The sequence below is a fragment of the Trichomycterus rosablanca genome, chromosome 1 (genome assembly GCF_030014385.1).
Source record: "Trichomycterus rosablanca isolate fTriRos1 chromosome 1, fTriRos1.hap1, whole genome shotgun sequence".
Lineage (NCBI taxonomy): Eukaryota > Metazoa > Chordata > Actinopteri > Siluriformes > Trichomycteridae > Trichomycterus > Trichomycterus rosablanca.
In genome coordinates, this window is record NC_085988.1 from 67339055 (window position 1) to 67361523 (window position 22469).

A 22469-nucleotide genomic window follows, 5' to 3' on the forward strand; every position below is an offset into this window, starting at 1 on the left:
AATGTATTATATGCCAATCATTCCCATTCCCATGGTTGTGTATGTCTCAGGGTCGTAATGGAATGAATGGATTAAATGGTGAAAAAGGTGACAAAGGACACATGGGCTTCCGAGGCCAAAAGGGTGAGCAGGTAAGTACAAAATATACGCATGTGGGTTCATATTGTTTTCAGGACCCTTTAGGATTCTTTCAACAGCTTTTGAAAGTTTGGGCACTTAGCATATTGGCTATAAATTTTCAAATGAATATGAATGTAATTAGAAACATGCCCTGGCTGCTGCAGAGCTAAATCCTTTGTTGTGTAGGGTGAAAAAGGAGATCTTGGTTTAAATGGAGACAAAGGCATAAAAGGAGAACAGGTAAAGATCTAACACTCCTCCCTAAATTAAGATTTTAGTATACAATGCACCCGTATATAAATTACTTATATAACTTGAACCTATATTGCTTTAGGGTTTCCGTGGCATGCCTGGAAGGATGGGCATGCCAGGAATTGATGGCGAACAGGTATTTTTTTTTTTATATGTATTATATCACTGGATACACATTACACCATCATGTTGCTACAATGTAAATACCATGTTACAGTGTATTTTTCCCTGATTACTTTAAGTGATTTAAATTGACTTTGTATTATTAATGCATATTCCTTAAATATCAAATTGCTAGGGCAGTACTGGAGAACACGGAGCACCAGGGCTTCCAGGACTAAATGGACCCCCTGGACGGAAAGTAAGAAAATAAACCATCACATTCTTCTTTTACTTATTAACAATAATTAATTAATTCAATAAAAAGATCACAATTCGATCCTTGATTGTTTAGGGAGATAAAGGTGATGGAGGTCTGAATGGACTTGATGGTGAAAAAGGAAAGAAGGGAGAAAAGGTAATTCTCTAAAATCTTAACTTTAATGATTATAACATATATTTTTTTAAATATAGTGTTTTTTAATGAAGCACATATTTTTTTTCTGCAGGGAGCTACGGGTTTCCCTGGTTTTACTGGGTTTAAGGGGTCACCAGGTGTAGCTGGAACCACTGGAGCTTCTGGTCGACCTGGGCCAGTTGGACCCAAAGGTGAAACTGGCTCCAAGGTACTAATTTGTCAGCTTAAGTATATTTATGGTGGTTTGCACACAATTCTAATGTGATTAGATACAATTCTACTTTTCAGGTAAAAAGAGGATTTAATGTCCACACATGGTGCAGCTAAGTAAATGTACAGAAGAGTGATAACTATACTGTTATATACAGTATATATACTGTCTGAGACACCTCCAAAAAGGAAATAAATCTTATTCTTGCTATCCATAGGCCAGAGGAATTTTACCCATTTGGCAGAAATCCCAACTAGTTGATATTAAAAGAAATGTAGGACTCTGAAGTTGACATTGTTAAAGGCTTTGTCTCAAGGACAGTGGGTGCGACACCCAGAATCTGATCTACCTTAATTTGATCTTTGCGTCTGGTTGCTTTCTAAAAGGAGGAGTCCTCTGTGCACTCTCATTTTATTTCTTTATGTGTAAGTATGTAATGACCTGTGATAGACTGGCACCTCTTCTGAGGCGTATTCCTGCTTTTCACCCTCTGTTCTCTCTGGTGCCAGGATAAAGCAATTTTGTGAAACTGATTTTGTAAAATTATCCACTAAAATTCCATTACACATGTCAGGTTTTGCTATGCTTTAGTTTACAAAGTGACCTGGTCAGAATCAGGCTGTTCAATGTCTTTACACTGTCCATGCCACAGCTATACTTTGTGTCAACATAATGAAACACCAAGTTAATACTACAACACTCTGTGGTCCTAGTAAGGATAGAATGTTTGCATGCTAATGCCTATATGTGTGTCACAAACTGGCCAGTTATAATATAAAATATTAAATCTAGAAATTAGAGATTGCTAGATTGAAATTGCCAATCTTGGACAGTTACAATTATCCATACCTATTGGATAGTGGTATGGTATGCTAAGGTTTTAATAAAGCAAGAAAACATCTCATATAATACAAACCAAGTGTTGATTTGTGTCTAAGTCAAAAAGAAAATGTTTCCTTTACTGGCTAAGCCTTTAAAAATTGTTTTTAATTAGTTATTTTTTATGATATGTGATTGCTGTTGCTATTCAGATTACTTGCAAAAGGCAGCATATTTATTGGTAGTTATATATTAGATTATTAACAAATATCAGACCCATTTTTTATAGGTCAGATTTTAAATAACTCATAACTATTTTTTTTAATTTGCCTTTTCTTCCAATCTAGCCATTTCTAATTCCATATTACATATTTGCTGTCTGTACCACCCCCACACTGGCCAAGGAGATCCTTTGACCGGCACTGGTCTCCTCCGACGTGTGCAGTTTCTGGCCACATACAAAGTGCTAGGCTATGCCCGATGTGTATCCTTAACCAGCAAAGGTCGCATTTTTAGCAGCAATAAGAAGAAACCATATTCAACCCTTCCTCTCTCAGACAGACAACTTTGTCTGTTCAGCGGCCAGCCAGGTGGTTAGCACCACTAACATTCAAACTGGAGAGCTTAAGCTCTCAGCAGAAGCCAAACGCTTTGCTAGAAGCCATTTCGCTGTACAAAACTATATTGCCTTTCTAGTTGTCATGCTTAATTCAGGATGTTTTAGTTCAGCTAATTAATTGTGTTACTGACAAGTATTTTATGTTGTGGTGTGTGTTAGATTTATTGAGACTTAGCTTCTTTTTCAGGGAGAAAGGGGAAGAAGAGGAAGAGGAAAGCCCTGTCAGAGAGGTCCACCTGGAATTTCAGGACAAAGAGGCCTGGATGTAAGCTTTTCCATAAGTAGTGCTTCATTAAAACAGTGGTTGTCATTATCCAGAACAATATTTCAGAGCACCTAATTAGGTCATTAGATTTTCCTTCTTGTGCTTTTGATGCAATGCTAAAACAATTGCTTCATTTCAAACATGATTAATAATGTTATTACTTGTGCCTAAATTAGACCCAAAAAATCATAATGCAGTGAACTTCAAGTCCAGTCAGATTGGAAAATAGTAAAAAGCCATTTTTAGACAAAAGCAATCTTATCTATTTTGTTGTCCCTAGGGTGAGATAGGATTGGAAGGAACAAAAGGGGAGAAAGGCGATCCAGGGCTTACAGTAAGTCTGTGTGATTTTCTTAAATAATTCTGCAGGCTTTCTCTAGACTTTTATAAGTTTAATTTTACATATGACACGTTTTTAATTATTCTTTTTGATCATATTGTTTGGAGGTAGAAGAGGTGAAGGAACTGGTGAGCAAAGAAATGGTGGAAAAGTGTGGTGAGTCAGTAATCATTGTCATAAGCAGAGCTACAACACTGTGCTCCTCTAAATGGTTTTAGATTCTCAATCAAAATGTAATGTAAAACAGGAGTCATATTTTTATTTGTTAAAAGAAAAAAGTTATGCAACCTACAGTGGATTCAGAAAGTATTTTGACCCCTTGAGTTTTTGCAAACTTTACTGTGTTGTGGCTTTGATTTTAAATATTTATAATAGTCATTATAGGTGATTAAGTGAAGATTGGAAGTATGGAAATCTTTATTTACAACTCTACTAATTTATTTGCTGTGGTACTCTAAATTGTGGTCAGATACATTTAGTTTGGTTTATTTATCATTGAGATGGGTCTAGCATTCAACTGGAGTCCACCTGCTGCTATTTAAATTGATTGGACGTAGTATACCTGAGTGTACAATAGCCCACGATTTGCACAGCATTGTTAGTAAAAAATAAACAATAAAGTCCAAGGAACTTGAATCCATGAATCTCTGAAGTTAAACTGTGAGAAGTCACGAATGCGGTCAAATACAAAAACAGAAAGCCAAATACACACACAATAGGAGAGAGAGTTGATCCAGCAAAATGAAAATGACCCAAAGAATACAGCTAACTGCAGTATAGAATAATGAGTAAAAAGTAGCAAATATATCAATTTTATATCAAATCCAATAAGATCAGCCATTTACTCTTTTTTCTATTTAAGAGGTTTTGAGTACGTGCGGGCCATTTAAGGTCCTGCCACAGATTATCGAAGGGGTTCCAGTCAGTACTTTGACTAAGCCATTCTGAAACCTTGTTTTTGTGCTGTTCAGAGGTGGACTTGATTTTGTGCCTTTAAATTACTGGCTTGCTTCACAACCCAACTGTGCTTGAGCTTCAGATTCATGGCCAAAAATCCCAAGAACTTTTTCAGTACATTCTCACTTCTAACTCTTTAGTCCACAAACATTAGCCCAAAAGCCTTGTAAGTAATCAAGGTATTTCGACAAATGTAAGACAGTCCTTTTTTCTTGTTTAGCAGTAGTTTCCATCTTGCAATTTTTTCATTGATACAATTGTGACCATTTTATAAATGTGGAATAATTAACAAAAAATTGGGTCCTTTTGTGACTTCATAAATACACTGATCAGCCATAACATTAAAACCACCTCCTTGTTTCTACACTCACTGTCTATTTTATCAGCTCCACTTACAGTGGTGTTCAAAAAAATAGCAGTGATTTAAAAAAAGCTAATAAAGCACAAAATCATTATAAAAACTTTTATTTCCATAAATGCAAATGCACTGAAAATACTACACTTTTAATTCTAAACATTAAAACAATTTAGTCAGTTTGTGTCAATCCTTTACAGAAAATTAAGAAAAATGAATATTAGGCTGTTGAAAATAATAGCAGTGCCAGCATTTTTCTTTAAAAACTCAAAAAATGTATCTATAACATGAAAAAATGTTTGAGGTTTCACTTTACTTTAAATTACTGAACTAATATTTAGTGGCAGAACAATTGTTTCCAAGATCTGTGTTGCATGGAGTCAACCAACTTCTGGCACCTCTGAACAGGTATCCAGTCCAGGATGATCAGACTACATTCCACAGTTCTTCTGCAATTTTGGGTTTTGCCTCAAAAAAACGCGTTTCAGATATCAGCCCACAAGTTCTCTATGGGATTGAAGTCAGGGGATTGGGCTGGTCACTCTATTACCTCAATCTTGTTTGTCTGTAACCAAGATGTCTTGGGTCATTGTCATATTGAAACACCCATTTTAAGGACATTTCTTCTTCGACATAGAGCAACATGATCTGCTCAAGTATTCTGATATATTTAAACTGATCCATGATCCCTCGTATGTGATAAATAGGCGTAACACCATGGTATGATAAACATCCCCATATCATCATTTTGTACCACCGTGTTTTACTGTCTTCACAGTGAACTTTGGCTTGAATTCAGTGCTCGAGGGTCGTCTGACATACTGTCTACGGCCACTAGACCCAAATAGAACAATTTTGCTTTCACCAGTCCACAAAATGTTGAGCCATTTCTCTTTGGACCAGTCAATGTGTTCCTTGGCAAATGTTAACCCATTCAGGACACGTCTTTTTCTTAACAACGGGACTTTGCAAGGAGTTCTTGCTGGTAAATTGGCTTCATTTAATCATCTTCTGTACTCACTGGTAAATTTAGATGTTCCTTGATCTTTCTGGAGGTGATCATTGACTGAGTATTTGCTATTTTGGCTAATCTTCGATCCAATTGAACAGTAGTTCCACGCTTCCTTCCGTATCTTTCAGGTTTTGGTGGTCACTTCAAGGCATTTGAGATCATTTTAGCTGAGCAGGCTATAATTTGCTGCACTTCTCTGTATGTTTTTTCTCTCTACAATCAACTTTTTAATCAAAGTACGCTGTTCATCAGAACAATGTCTGGAACAACTCATTTTACCCAGTATTTCAAAAGGAAATGTGCTATGACCAACCTGTGCAACATTTGCCACCCTCCTACATTAAATAAGGGCCAAAATTGACACCCGTTCTTCTGCAGAATGAATGACTTCACCAATTGAACTCCTCACTGCTATTATTTTGAACAACCCCCTTTCAATCAATGCTTCGATTACTCAGAATGAGTGGGATGCATGTCCTTATTGTTGGGTTTGTTTTGTTTTCATTACTCTACTACACTTTCAAGCCAATTTTTTGCTATGTAGAAATAGCATTTCTACTAAAAACAGTGATTTATCAGGTTAATGGTGTTGGACTGCTATTATTTTGAACACTACTGTACCATATAGAAGCACTTTGTAGTTCTACAGTTACTGACTGTAGTCCATCTGTTTCTCTGCATGCTTTGTTAGCCCCCTTTCATGCTGTTCTTCAATAGTCAGGACCCCCACAGGACCACCACAGAGTAGGTATTATTTGGGTGGTGGATCATTCTCAGCACTGCAGTGACACTGACATGGTGGTGGTGTGTAAGTGTGTGTTGTGCTGGTATGAGTGGATCAGACACAGCAGCGCTGCTGAAGTTTTTAAACACCTTACTTTTACTGCTGGACTGAGAATAGTCCACCAACCAAAAATATCCAGCCAACAGCGGCCCGTGGGCAGCGTCCTGTGACCACTGATGAAGGTCCAGAAGATGACCAACTCAAACAACAGCAATAGATGAGCGATCGTCTCTGACTTTACATCTACAAGGTGGTCCAACTACAAGGTGGACCAGTGTCTAACAGAGTGGACAGTGAGTGGACACAGTATTTAAAAACTCCATCAGCGCTGCTGTGTCTGATCCACTCATACCAGCACAACACACACTAACACACCACCACCATGTCAGTGCTGAGAGTGACCCACCACCTAAATAATACCTGCTCTGTGGTGGTCCTGTGGGGGTCCTGACCAGTGAAGAACAGAGTAAAAGCAGGCTACAAAATACATACAAAAAGTATGTAGAGAAACAGATGGACTACAGTCAGTAATTGCAGAACTACAAAGTGCTCCTATATGGTAAGTGGAGCTGATAAAATAGACAGTAAGTGCAGAAACAAGGAGGTGGTTTTAATGTTATGGCTGATCAGCGTATGTTATTGTGCTGTTGGAGAAATGTTGGTAGTCCAGCAACTTCTAGGAATGATTCACCACTGTTTGAAGATAATGGTTGAAGCCCCAGAGCATTAGAAACTAATGTTTTGGAAGATGAAACTTATAATTGTTACAGAGAGTGCTACATTCAGCTTAGTTCACATGCTGGAAAGATTCCATTTAAAGGTGTGGAGATTCATCAGCCTAGGTGTGTCTAGTCTAAATAAACAGAATTATTAATGAAATTTGTTTGATTAACAATTAAGGGTGTTTTTACAGGGCTAGTAGATGTTGGGTAATTTGCTTTTTTGTTAATCACATGATCAAAAACTGTATTTACTTGTGTTTGCTCAGTTTGTCTTTGCCTATATTACATTTTCATAGCAGATCTGTTTGAAAGCTATTAGAAAAATAATGATTAAAAAAGGAAAAGAAATCTGGATGAAGCAAATACTTTTTTCAGGGCACTACCTTGACTAGTGTTTGTGTGCTTGTGTGGGTGGTCTGTAATGTGTATGGTCATTTGTATTCGCGCTTTTCTGTATACAGTTATGTTCTCTGAATCTCCTGCTGCTGAAATATAGGGGCCCCATGGGTTCCACCATCTGTTGTGTTTCACAGTGTCCTTAGTGGAACAGACTGTTAAGCTAACTGCCATGACACTTCATTCACAAAGGACATAAAGAGAAAATAACCTAATAAAATATTATGTATTTGCAATATTGTGTTTTCTCATTAAGGACTCATTTAGTTCTATCAGTGTTCTATCACATGTACAGCCTACAGATTTTCTGTAAATTACATTAGTCAAACACAACTGTGAAAAGATTTCTGTTTTCTATGTTTGATCAAGGAAAAGAATACAGTTTTGTCACGAACACCAGAGATCCAGATGAGGACAGCATTCTAAAAGAGGAGAGGGAAATGAAGGAGTTTATTCCTCTTCTTATTCATAACCTTCCTAAAAAGATGGATAAGCAGACAGAGGAGCTAACAACTGCTTTACCTACAGTTTTAGCAACTGAGCCAACATTGATCCATCTAAATAGAACAGGTAAGCATTCCGAAAATTCATAATATAATTACACTTTGTTTGACAGAATAAATAAAATTTGTTTATATGGTTATGAAATCCCAGTGCTACCAAGTGACACTGCCAAACACTTAAACAAGGCCCTTTAACCCTAATTGCTTGGCTTATATCCCCAATGACTTAACTCATACAAAAGATCCAAAATAACATCTTAAGAGCTGCAAATATCTCTCCTGAGTATATGATGACTTCACAATATTAAATAGACAAGGAAAAGTGAAATCCATTGTAGGGAAAAAAAAAAGACATTATTACTAGGGAAATCATCAGTACTGGAACAAAACTGGAACATTTTGCACTAGGGTCTGTCTGGTTTAAAAAATGCATTTTACAGTAATAAAATCATACAAACTGTGTCAGGATCAGGACAGACACTGAACAGGTAGTTTTAAAGTGTATTGGTACTAACTCAATCAGAGTTGCTGTGTAACTCAATTCTGCTGAGAGGAGTAGGCTAAAATTGCCTGACTGAGGCAATCAGAAAGCAGAGAACTGCTCAGAAATTGTTTTGCCATTTTTGTGAAATCCTGTTGTTTTCTTTGCTATTTGTGTCTGAAAAAAAGAGGCACACACCTGATACTGTTATGTAAAAGATGGAGCTGTGGACTTTAAAAGTTCAAGACTTTCATTTTAGAACTAAATATAGTGTTTGAAACTCAGATGTACCTAAATTAATGTACTAAATACCACTGCCTGTGCCTTTTAGACGTTGTTAAAGAGACAAGCCAGATGAAGAGATTTCGAAGACACTCACTTAAGATGACATCGGGTAAAGGGTTCACATTACACTATCCTACTACACAACCAGCTAAAAATATAGACACACCTAACTGAAGTGAATTTAGTTTACCTGATTTCCTGCCAAAATTACACAGTTAATATGAACATTTACATGTACACCCATGCAAATAGTCATCAAAAACATAGTAAAATGAGTGTGAAATGATGTATTATTAATACCATCTGCAGGTGCTGCCTCCAATGTATGTCTTGAACCGATGTCTGAGGGCCACTGCTCTGAGTACATGCTGCTCTGGTACTTCCACTCGAGCTCTGAAACATGCCGTCCCTTCATCTACACTGGCTGTGGTGGAAACAGAAACCGTTTTAGCACAAAACACGACTGCCAGAACTACTGCAGCATGGTCCAGAAAGGTATTCCCAGCCTATAATAAGCAATAAAGCATTCAGAGTAGCCCATAATGATGGCTTTTATAATTTTAGAGATAAAGATAATTAATCTGTTAAATGCTTGATAGTTACTTTTTTGTTTTGTTTTTTAGTAATTGATCATTGTGTAAAATATTAATTGTCTTATTGGTTGTGTGACACTACTGTGATTACTGTATGTATAGCTAACATTTTGTTTATTTGAAATTGTATTGAGTTTTTTGTGTTGGTAATTGTACAACTGCAGGATATACACTACGTACACTATGGAGCCAGATATTGTTGCACTGTGATGTTTGTATGTATTATTTTATTCTCAAAACATGAATGCATGGATACTGTAAATGATTTTAGTCCAACAGGATTTGTGACATGATAAAAAAAGTAGTTTTCCAACTGTTCATTGAGCCATTTCTTCTGTGCTGTCTTTGATAAGTGTTCAGCCACCAACATATTATTTTTATATAAATTACTGTCAGAAACTGGGATTTAGATCACTTTGTCTAGGCAATAACTATATTAATAAATCTGACTTTTGACTACAGTCAAAACATCACTGTTTTGATACTGTTTTGCTTTTTTTTTAAGGGCTTCTTATTTGCTGATCTTCTATAGAGGTTCTGGATTTGGTTAATTAATGAACATCACCTTCAGCATGTTATGTCTCTACCATACTGATAGACCTCAACAAGATTTAGATTTTTTTATCCTTGTAAAGTAATTACATATGATCCATAAAATACTTACACAGACTCTCTGCAAATTAAACAGGCTGGAAAAGAAGTCCCACAATTTAAATGAGCTACTTTTTTAAAAATCTTACTTTTTTATTTATAACATTTTAGTACATCAGTTTGTTATTAATGAACTTCATCTAAATAATTTGTCCGGAATTAAAATGGCAAAACATTTGCTGCTTTTGGGAAGTACGATGCTGACTGTATGCGAGCGTGTACCTGTGTGTGAAACTGCGTGGGTTTACATCGTGACCTCTGTCTCACTTGCTATCGTACAGTTCTTGGTAAGCTTCATCCTGTGTACAAATGCTGCCATGTTGGCTTTGCTTCAAATCAATTTGTTGAGTCGTGTCTCCTGAGACCAGAGGGAGACTCCTGAAAACAGTTTGGGTTTTTTTTTTTGAGTGTGTGTGGGAAGGATGGGGTTGTGGGAAGGTTTATCCCATATTCTCATGCATTGTGTTCTTTTTGGTTATGTTTGATAATAAAAGTAGTCTGATGATCTGAGACATGCAAAAGTAGAAGGAATTGAGAATGGGCAAATGCTTTTTCACAGCACTGCAACATCACCATCTACCACTGTGCCAAAGTGAGTGAATGGTGACAATGCTCATATAACAACTATAACCAATGTCATTGGATATAACTGCCTTTATAGAAGAGTAGCAAGAGAGAAGCCTGAAAAAAATTTCACAACACAGCTGGTGATTGAGCCGATCTATAGGAAATGAGAGAAAAGTCCGAACTCGCCTCAGCGCAGTCCGGGAAAACCGGTGGCTCTGTCTCCAGCCGCACCTAGCTGTCACCGGGCAGAAGCACACCTATAGGAAACAAGAGAAAACCCTCAGCATGATCGGGAAGGAGCACACCTGTTTAGCACAAGGGACACCCCGAAATCGCCGTCGCGCAGTTCAGGGAGCCCGATGGCTAGGTCACCAGCCACACGTTGCTGTGGCTGGGACTGAAAAACAAAAAGCCGACTTTAACTGAAAGAAACCAAACCAAACCAAACAGGGCTAAAGGCATGACAACCTGTGGCTGCATGGTGCCTGCTTAAATAAGCAGGCACAGCTGCAGGTTGTCAGCCTTAATTAGGAGGCCTCTAATTTAAGGCCTTTGTTCCAAGGTAGGTTAACCCCAACGCCGCAGGAAACCTTACAGCATAGTAATGAGAAACCTTGGATAAAAAAAACAACAAAAAAAAACTTTAAAATAACTACTGCCTGTGTTAGCTACACAATGGTTGATGAGTACTTGTTAAAGGCAATGGAACTGTGTGCTAGTAACTTTTATTACAACTTTTAACCATATTTGTGATATTGTTTAGGTTTTACCTTTGTTGGCTAATCAGTTATTGTATGTGAGCCGTTATGTGCTTTGTGGCTTAACACAATTGTGCCTAAAAATGTAAAAATGTACCTAAAATTAAAATAACTGATCTTAATACACAGTACTATTTGTAAATGTTTTCTTGTTTCTCTGACTAGAGAACAATTTTACATTTTTTGTTATATTGTTGTATGAGCACAGCCCTTCATTGAACAACTTTAATGCTCCTGTTAATAATTATTTACAATTATTTATTATTTCATAAATGGCTTGATTGTGATCATGGTGACAATGGCAGAAAATGGCATCAAAAGCCTGCGCGGACCAGCTAGCACCGGTGTTCACGGTGATCTTCAACCTGTCCCTGACCCAGTGCATCGTACCAGCATGCTTCAAACAGTCCGTCATCGTTCCAGTATCGAAGAAGAACCAGCCAGCCTGCCTCAATGACTTTCGCCCAGTGGCCCTGACATCAGTCGTGATGAAGTGCTTCGAGAGGATCATCAGAGACTTCATCACCTCATCACTTCCGGACTCTATGGACCCTTTACAGTTTGCATACCGCCACAATCGTTCCACAGACGATGCCATCACCTACCTCCTTCACACCACATTATCACACCTGGACGCTGGGAGGGGTAATTATGTTAAAATGCTGTTTGTTGACTACAGCTCAGCATTTAACACGTTTATCTCCTCTAAACTAACCATCAAGTTGGAGAACCTGGGACTTCATCCATCCCTGTGTCACTGGATCTCTAACTTTTTGACGGACAGACCACAAGCTGTGCGGGTAGGAAAACACATCTCACCCACACTCACCCTTAGCACTGGCGCCCCCCAGGGCTGTGTCCTGAGCCCCCTGCTGTACTCACTGTACACATATGACTGTGTGGCCACTTCCAGCTCTACCACCATTGTCAAGTTTGCTGACGACACTGTTGTGGTGGGCCTGATCTCTAACAATGATGAGAGGGCCTACCTAGAGGAGATTAAACACCTGGAGGACTGGTGCCAGGACAACAATCTCCTCCTTAACGTCAGCAAGACAAAGGAGCTGATAGTGGACTGCAGCATAAAGCAGGAGAGAAACTACCACCCCGTTATGATCAGTGGCACCGCAGTGGAAAGAGTAGACAATTTCAAGTACCTTGGAGTTCACATCTCTGAGGACCTGTCATGGTCTTGCCACACCACTGCGCTGGCAAAGAAGGCCCGTCAGCGTCTTTATCACCTCAGACGCTTCAATGGTCTACACCTGCACCATTGAATCCATCATAACGGGAAACATCACATCACGTGCTCTAAAAGCCAAAACGGAGAGGATGAGGAGGAGCTTTTTCCCACAAGCTATTCGAGTCCTCAACGAAAATAGCATTTAGGACCAATTTACACAACTTGCACAATCTAATTTATATGTACAGTGTATCACAAAAGTGAGTACACCCCTCACATTTCTGCAGATATTTAAGTATATCTTTTCATGGGACAACACTGACAAAATGACACTTTGACACAATGAAAAGTAGTCTGTGTGCAGCTTATATAACAGTGTAAATTTATTCTTCCCTCAAAATAACTCAATATACAGCCATTAATGTCTAAACCACCGGCAACAAAAGTGAGTACACCCCTAAGAGACTACACCCCTAAATGTCCAAATTGAGCACTGCTTGTCATTTTCCCTCCAAAATGTCATGTGACTCGTTAGTGTTACTAGGCCTCAGGTGTGCATAGGGAGCAGGTGTGTTCAATTTAGTAGTACAGCTCTCACACTCTCTCATACTGGTCACTGAAAGTTCCAACATGGCACCTCATGGCAAAGAACTCTCTGAGGATCTTAAAAGACGAATGGTTGCGCTACATGAAGATGGCCAACACCCTGAAACTGAGCTGCAGCACAGTGGCCAAGGTCATCCAGCGTTTTAAAAGAGCAGGGTCCACTCAGAACAGACCTCGCGTTGGTCGTCCAAAGAAGCTGAGTGCACATGCTCAGCGTCACATCCAACTGCTGTCTTTGAAAGATAGGCGCAGGAGTGCTGTCAGCATTGCTGCAGAGATTGAAAAGGTGGGGGGTCAGCCTGTCAGTGCTCAGACCATACGCCGCACACTACATCAAATTGGTCTGCATGGCTGTCACCCCAGAAGGAAGCCTCTTCTGAGGTCTCTACACAAGAAAGCCCGCAAACAGTTTGCTGAAGACATGTCAACAGAGGACATGGATTACTGGAACCATGTCCTATGGTCTGATGAGACCAAGATTAATTTGTTTGGTTCAGATGGTCTCAAGCATGTGTGGCGGCAATCAGGTGAGGAGTACAAAGATAAGTGTGTCATGCCTACAGTCAAGCATGGTGGTGGGAATACCATGGTCTGGGGCTGCATGAGTGCAGCAGGTGTTGGGGAGTTACATTTCATTGAGGGACACATGAACTCCAATATGTACTGTGAAATACTGAAGCAGAGCAGGATCCCCTCCCTCCGGAAACTGGGTCGCAGGGCAGTGTTCCAGCATTATAATGACCCCAAACACACCTCTAAGACGACCACTGCTTTATTGAAGAGGCTGAGGGTAAAGGTGATGGACTGGCCAAGCATGTCTCCAGACCTAAACCCAATAGAACATCTTTGGGGCATCCTCAAGCGGAAGGTGGAGGAGCGCAAAGTCTCGAATATCCGCCAGCTCCGTGATGTCGTCATGGAGGAGTGGAAAAGCATTCCAGTGGCAACCTGTGAAGCTCTGGTAAACTCCATGCCCAGGAGAGTTAAGGCAGTTCTGGGAAATAATGGTGGCCACACAAAATATTGACACTTCAGGAACTTTCACTAAGGGGTGTACTCACTTTTGTTGCTGGTGGTTTAGACATTAATGGCTGTATATTGAGTTATTTTGAGGGAAGAATAAATTTACACTGTTATATAAGCTGCACACAGACTACTTTTCATTGTGTCAAAGTGTCATTTTGTCAGTGTTGTCCCATGAAAAGATATACTTAAATATCTGCAGAAATGTGAGGGGTGTACTCACTTTTGTGATACACTGTATATGTATGTGTATATACAGTATGTGGACATATGTATGTGTATATAAGTATATGCGTGTATACTGTTTTATATGTATATGTATAGATTAGTATTTGTGTATTTATTATTTATCACATCTGTATAGCATTATGTAGCATTATGTTCTGCACTACTTGTCACTTTACGTTACACACTTGTTCATTTTAAATTGCCCTTTGTAATTATATTGTTAATTCTTCTAATGTTCACTTTACTTTAAATTGCTCTTTTTAATTATATTGTTAATTGTTCTAATGTTTCTAGATTCTTACTTTTAAAAACATTCTATATTTTTTGTATAATATATTTTTTAACTATTTTGTAGTTTTTGTAATTACTGTGGCGGAGCAGTCACTAAAGCATTTCACTGCCAGTTGTACTGTGTATGACCATGTATGTGACATATAAACCTTGATTTGATTTGAGAAAACGCTGCACAAAGCAATCCTCTCTCATTGACACCTACAGTATGTCCAATGTAGAGCCACCAACACTCTTAATTGCACATAGATCACCAATGGCAAGGTTACTATTTCAAGCATGCTGTATGCAATGTTTTATGCAGATTAAGACACAGCCCTCCACCTTGCTGGCTGAAGCAGTGTTTTTTCCGCTCGTGTGGTCTGACACGGATTTTTTTTTTAAATGCATTTTTATTTTCCTCCCGATTTAGTGCACTCAATTTTGTCTTCCGCTGCTGAGAGATACCAGATTGCATCCGAGGAGAGCTCGTCGCTGTACATGCCTCTTCCGACACGTGTACAGCCCTCTTCTTCTCACCCCTGCTTTCTGCACAGGTGTCTTTTCTGCCAATCAGGGTCCTTACACAGCGTATGAACAGCTACCCACCCACACATAGTCCGGCCCCCACCCTGCAGATACGGTGGCCAATTAATATCTGCAGCAGGCACTGCCAATTATGCACCGAGGAGTTCAAAAACTCGGTGCTGGTGTGCTAGCAGAATATCCCGCTGTGCCACCTGGGCACCACCCAGGGAGTTTTAAAACAAAAAATTAACCAAATACTTTATGTTGAGTTATTGTATTCCCTTTTTTTAGGACTTGATTGTAATTTTTGTCACTGACACCTTCATATTACAGCCCTGATTATGCTCTGTATTAAACAGCTTGTATGTTCTGATCCATACAACTTACTAACATCTATTGTTTTATTTGCTTTTCATTTGGCTTAATTGTTTTTTGGTATTGAAAATTAACATTTATTATTACATTATTATATTCATTATAAACAGAATACTAGTAAGTCTAAGGTGTTTGTGAGTAAAATGCACAGGAAAATGCGAAATTCAAACTTTCAAGTTGCACTGTTTACAGTGGTTTAGATGGTGACCTAAGATTCAAAAGATGTAGTCACACCTACTGTGATGTAAGTGCACCGTGAACATTCTGTACAGATTAAATGTACAAGCAAGTTTCATTAGCAACACAGCAAAATGCCAAAATGCTTGACAGCCCCAACCACCTTCCTGGATGCCTGCATGGATCAGCAGAAAACAATAAACTGTACTTACAGTTGATCTGGGTACAGGTGTTTTGAGACCCAATCTCAAAAACTTTAACTTGGTCCAGCATAATACAAAACTTTGGGAGCACTGTTAAGGTTTAAATGATGCAAATGTACAGTATTGCCATGCCCGTAAGTAATCATTAAATCCGTTTTGACTTAATGACCTGGGAACAGCCTAACCATTCTTTTTTGGGAGTGCTTTAATGGTCAAAGCCATAATTACTGTTAATATTGAGTTCTGAGCGATTAGTTTTCACAGAAGCTCCAAGAGGTTCGTTAGTAAATGATCAATCAGTCTCTGCCTTAGGTGCTTAGGCTAGACTGTATATAATGATGTTGCTAATATTGCATTTACCAATTAACATAGTTTCAATAGCATTCACAGAATGTTTATTGAATTTATAAATCGCTGATATATGAACCTGATATTTCAATAAAATGCTGTCTTTATTATGTACTACTTGTTTTATTTTAATCATGGTTCCATCATAAAGTGATGCTTAGTCTGAATTTACAGAATGTGCATGGTTTTGTTCTGTTCAGATAAAAAAACACTAGACTGCTAAACGGATGAGAATAGCTGGACATTATATCCAAACTTAAGGACAATAATATAAAGCTGGTTTCCATAAATTATGCGTAAACACTGCACACTGTTTTTAAAAGACTTTTTAGAAATTTTAGAACATGACCACAGGGATTCGCTACCATTCAGCCAAAAAAACATAAGTGAGCATGGGAAGTGATTTGAACAATAATAAAGCTCCTGACTAACAGTTATAATGACCTGTATAACAATTATAAAAAACTTAAAATCCCATTTTATAATAAAATTAATGCTTGTGCTGGTCTGATGCAATGTAAAAGCTATATGTGCCAGCTAAAAAAGCCCAGATTGCAGGGTCATCAGGCACAAAAGCAGAAATATAATTTAATGCATTGAATATAACATGGCAGTGTATGTCAATCATGAAACAACAGCATTGGGGGGTGGGGGGGGGGGGGGGGGGGGTAGTTGATGGACAGCTTTTTGCAGGATAGTTGCTAAATGTTCCAAAACCAGCAATAAAACATAGGAAATTAGTACCTCTGTAAGCCAGTATACTGTATAGTACATAAACACATGAGAGTTGCCACTGTGCAAAGATGCATGACTTGGAGCACAAAACCTAAACTCCTAAGCAAAACAATTATATAATCTGATGAAAAGGAAGCCAAAGTGTTTTTAGCCCATAATACCTGCTGCAAACTGTTAAGTATAGTAGCAAACTATGGTCTGTGTAAGGCCATACTGTGAAAATGATGTGATCCAGTTATTGTTTTTTGAAGATTGTTTTTAAAGATATTTATGGATGTAATGTGACAACACATACAGTGAAAAAGTGGTTTAATGAACACCAAAATTAGGTCAAGTTTTTAAAAATCATCAAACCATTATGGGAAGTTGAATGTGAACTGTAAAATAGATCCCTTGAATCAACTGAAAGATTTTCTCATTGAAGAATGCTTCGAGATCCGTTTGCAGGTGAATTAAAGATGCTATACAGGCAAATTTGTTCCTTATCTTCATTAGCTCCTTAAAATGAATTGTTATCGTTTCTGATATTGCCCCCTCTCCTGCCTTTCCACATGAGCTTAGTACATAAACTCAATTTTATGGTTTTTGAATTTAGTTTTATCAGGTGAAAACTGTATAATATCTGTAAAGAAAAAAGTAATTACGAAGAGAACGAGGAGCGAGGTGGACGTAACAGTTTCACTGACGCGCAACTAGTTTTGTGAAGAAAGTTTTGGACAACGGGTGGTAATCCCAGGTCCTTGTGCTGAGTGTTTACAGCAGTTGGATCTGGATGACGTTATTGCTGGTGTAATTGGGCTGTACTAAATGACTCCCCGTCCGGCGTGTCCATACCATCTGCTTTAGCAGGGAAGCACTGCGATCAACACATTTTATAACTTTATTCTGCACGCAGCTCTAAAGTGCTCACTTAGGCTACTACATTTCATTCTGTTTCTTCTTTACTTTGTCTTACCTCGGAATTGTGACTAATTGCCACTGAGTAGACTTCGGATCTAACCTGCGGTAACCAAATCCAGGGCTTCAGGTATGCAATTTACATCACTTTGCGCTTTTACGCGCGTTGGATCCGTGCGCTTAGAACGTTAATTATCACCAGATGGGCATATTGTTCAGTACTGGACAGACTGTACTGGTGATTAGGACAGTGTTTTTTAATCCTGGTCTGTACTATCCTGTCTGTACTTATTTTCCCTCTCTAATACACTTAGTTTAGTGTTGAACTGTATGTTGACAGAAGAGAAACAGTGCATGCCAACAGCATTCCAGGACCAGGATCGATTAACACAGTGGGGTATAATAATAATGATTATGATAATTATAATAATAATAATAAATTATGATTCGTTTGGTATGTTCTTATTTATCTGTTTTTATTTGTATTTATTTATCTTGCCATACTCTGTTACTGTTAAATTGTAACATAAGATCACATTATCCAATGCTGTGTTGTTGTTACATACAATTAAGCTTTTTTTTTTTTTTTTTTTACAATTTACGCTTTTACTCATTTGTCATAACTTGCAAAGACAAAATGCATTCATCATAAAGTATCACATAATTACACCAATGGGCAATTTGGATAAGCCAGTTAACTTTCCGCATGTTTTGAGAGGCGGGAGGAAACCGGAGTATCTGGAGAAAAACACGTGTAGTTTTCTCAAATCGGAGGCAAAAATCTGATCTAGATTCCCAGAACCCATATTGATTTACAGCACCCACTGCACAAGCTGCCCTAAATAGACTTATATAACTGTAAACAAATGGGCTTGAACTGCAGGTAAGACCCAAATAGACGATTATTCAAGCCACTATGTCATTACGCTGACGTTGCAAAATCAAAGAATTAGAAAAAAAGTGTTTAAAATGCACTGACCTTATGTTATATATGTTTAATATATGGATTGTCACGCATTTAAGAGTAAAAGTACAATTTAATTCTGCGTATTTCTGACCAGCAGGAGAGCAAGATGCCACTCTTGAAGATTCTTCTCGTATTGGCCATGCTCTGCACCCCTGTCTCCAGCCTCTGTTTACGCACATCCAACACTGAGTCTGGTTTTCTGTGCAGTAATGATCTTCTCTCCAGCACGGACAATGATGATGATAATCGAGCTCTGAATTCTCTATACGATAACGCGCACATTGCGCTGCGCTCAGAAGACGCGCTCTCACCCGAAGAATCGCGGGACAGGAGGACTGTACCCGGATCCAGCTACAAGTTCTTGAGCCACACTTTACTCAGGAGCAAGATGTACGGTAACAGTGCGAGAAGTGATCGGCGCAGCAGAGTGACTTTGTCCTTAGATGTGCCCACCAACCTGATGAACGTGCTTTTCGACATCGCCCGAGCAAACAGCCTGCGCGCTAAAGCTGCGCACAACGCGCGCCTCATGGCGCAGATCGGCAAGAGGAGGTGAAGCTTCACCGGTCAGCGCGCTTTACAGCACCTTCAGTATGTTTTAAATGATGGAGCACATAATAATGATTACTCAATGAGTGAATAATTGTTGTGATTACAGCTGATACTGGCAATACTGACGTTTTATTAGTGCTTATTCTTAACAAATAGCCTACTGTTATTATCTGGGTTGCATTAATAATCACTCAAAATTTTTTATTAATTACATAATTTAACCACTTGATGTATTAACTTACTCAGTGTACTCAGTGTAATTAATTTAATGTTTCCACTCTCTGGAGCCATTTGATGTGTACAAGTAATCCTAGTGAAGGTCAAGGACGGATTAAGGATAGTCTGGGCCCCTGGGCAAAGAGTCAAGGGCCCCATAGCAGGGGCCCTCGTGATCAAGGGCCCTCTAATGGTATGCCCTGGTAGGGCTAGGGCCCCCTGGTAGGGGCTCTCATAACCAGGGCCCTCTAAAAATATGCCCCCCTCTTTCCTAGGACCCCTAATAGCCAGAAGTCGAAGTCAGAGCAGTGCCACAACGCCTCATCCATTTTCATAAGGTGCCCAAAAGCATGGCTAGGGCCCAAAAGCATGGCTAGGGCCCAAAAGCATGGCTAGGGGCCCCAAAAGCATGGCTAGGGCCCCCAAGAGGCCCTGGGGTCAAAGTCCCTAATAGTCAGAGGATCCTTAAAATGGAGGGCCCTCGGAAATAAAAATATATTGTATCATAAATGTTGATAGGCATCGCAAAATGTTTTGGGCCAGGGCCCCCCCGGGGCCCCCTGACCTCAAGGGCCCCTGGACGCTTGCCCCACTGGCCCGGTCAGTAATCCAGCCATGCTGAAGGTACACAGGTAAATAATTCCTTGTTCCTTATTTTACAAATAAAATGGAATATCGGGATAAGTAATTCGTATCTCATAAGACCAAGAAAGCATTATCTAAAAACCAAAGAGCCACGCCAGCTTGTTTACATTTCACCTGCTTATCATGTTATAGACATGCGTCAAAGATCCTTTTAGTCCACCACAATCTTTAAAGGATAATAAAAGACATATTAGAGTACAGTTGTTAATACATCTCTCATTTCAAATTGACATAGGTTGGTCTGTGTTTTAAGTCTCAAATACACTATACAGACAAAATACAAAATTTTAAATTCAACGTGAAGACATAAAGAAAAGAAAAACTCCAGAAACTCCAGAGACCTGTACAGAGCCCTGACCTCAGCCCCACTGAACAGCTAAAGAATGAACTGGAACATGTCCAACAAGCTCATAGTAAGGTCTTTAAATATTAAGTATTTAGTGTGACTTGGTATAATAGTAGCAAGATCTCTAATGCTACTATTTATATGTCATTTCAATTTTAAGTAAAGCACTAATAATCACCCAATGTTGCCAATAACTGCTATATTCTATTCTATATGCTATTATCACTAATGTGTTTACAATTTTAAAGTATTACTGATTTGATTATTAAAGACAATCTTCACAATTTATGTGTATTTGAACTATTTTCAGCTGCCTCAAGTGTAAACATGTGCAGCAATTGATTTTATCCCATACTGGAATACAGTAGTCTCATCTGCATAAGTTTATAGAACCTTGTTACAGTCCTTGTAATTCTGACCATAAGGAACATATGTATGCTGGAATGTAATTCAAATTGACAGTTTGGGTTGCACATAAATGCAGCAGAGCTAAGGCTACATCCTAAATTGCATACTAATGTGCTTAAAGGAGTGCACTGTACTTTCTCATGCTGTAACCATGTATTACTATTGTATTATTGTCTTGTTCAATAAAGGTTTTATTAGACATGTGCATTCATTTGCTTTAATATTTTGAATTAGAGGAATCAGGATTTGTTGAAAAGTAAAGACAAACAATAATATGATAGCCTATCTTACAAAGCATGCAGAATGTGAATTATGTAATCTACAAGTCTAGACAAATAGACTTTCTAAAATTTAACTTAGTTTGTGGCTTGGTTTTTTTAATTTAAGATAATACGACACTTCATTAATTCCCAAAGGGAAATCAAAGAATGGAAATGGGAGAGGTGTTGTATATATATATTGCAAAAACATACATAGGAAGCATGTTATTTATTGCACAGTACCCTTCAGTACAATACATTGCATATTACACATCCAAATCTACAACTATCTGTACCATACTTAATGTGCTATTGTCCATTTTCAATAATTCAAAGGTAAATGGGAAAGAAGGAATTTGCTGAAGGTGAGGCTATGATGGTAGCTGGTTTGTTGATCTAGTGGTATTATTCTCTCTTTGGGTGTGAGAGGTCCCAGGTTTAAATTCCAGACAAACCCTAAGTTAAACGCCTGCTTGTTTACAATGTGTAAAGAGTGATCAGGTAGTAAATTCAGCATCCAAACTGTAATCACAATGTGAATTTAGAAATGACACATAGCCAGCACTGTTGGCCCCTGAGCAAGGCCCTTATGCCTCTGTTGCTTGCACTGTATTCTGTAAATAGTAAATCATTTTCAATAAAAGCATATGTTACATTACATTAATGCAAAATACTACATGCAAAGAAAGTATTAATTATTGATGAATCGTGGTTTATGACTTTGGCATTATTAGATGAGTTTTATAATCGAGAGAGAGAGAGAGAGAGAGAGAGAGAGAGAGAGAGAGAGATCGGTTAATGCTGAATCATAATAACAATAATGCCTGACTGTAAATATTTAAGTTTGGAGGTGTTTGGCCCACTCTGGAGTTGGGAACCTGCACAGATCAAGTTTACCCTATCAAAGTAAAAGTACCTCTGCATTCTTATAATATATGCTACACCCTCCCTCTGTTTTGACAAACCACGTTACATTTTTGCAACAACTTTCTGAAGACTAATGAAGACCAATTGACATTTCTCCACTGACTTGCTGTCATTACAGCCAAATAAGGAACATACCAAATACAAAGACGAATATGATTCTCTTCTTATTAAATTCAAAAACAATGCAAAATGAAATATTTTTCACTAGCTGTCTTAGACTTTTGGCACCCACTGTGTGCGTGTGTATATATAAACTACTACTACAATACAGATGATGGCTATCTCACCAATATTAAGACAGGACTGTGTGTTTTACAGTCAGACTTTTATTTTGTGAGTGTGTGTGAGGTGCCATGTTGGAAGCCGCA

General features: G+C 38.5%; 2 protein-coding genes across 2 annotated transcripts in view; both read left to right on the forward strand.

Annotated features, from left to right (window-relative positions):
- col7a1l (collagen type VII alpha 1-like) overlaps positions 1-9169 on the forward strand; it is a 78936-nt gene extending 69767 nt beyond the window's left edge. The window contains exons 95-106 of the mRNA XM_063008367.1: positions 51-131; positions 307-360; positions 455-508; positions 671-733; positions 827-889; positions 981-1097; positions 2726-2803; positions 3084-3137; positions 3251-3299; positions 7739-7958; positions 8701-8747; positions 8948-9169. Coding sequence (XP_062864437.1) covers positions 51-131; positions 307-360; positions 455-508; positions 671-733; positions 827-889; positions 981-1097; positions 2726-2803; positions 3084-3137; positions 3251-3299; positions 7739-7958; positions 8701-8747; positions 8948-9150 — 1083 coding nt within the window. The 3' untranslated portion in view covers positions 9151-9169. The remainder of the gene's footprint in view (positions 1-50; positions 132-306; positions 361-454; positions 509-670; positions 734-826; positions 890-980; positions 1098-2725; positions 2804-3083; positions 3138-3250; positions 3300-7738; positions 7959-8700; positions 8748-8947) is intronic.
- A 9684-nt stretch (positions 9170-18853) lies between these two features.
- On the forward strand, positions 18854-19303 carry ucn3l (urocortin 3, like). Its single transcript, XM_063005541.1, has one exon. It carries the CDS (start codon positions 18854-18856, stop codon positions 19301-19303), a length of 450 nt encoding a protein of 149 aa, XP_062861611.1.
- Positions 19304-22469: the final 3166 nt, after the last annotated feature.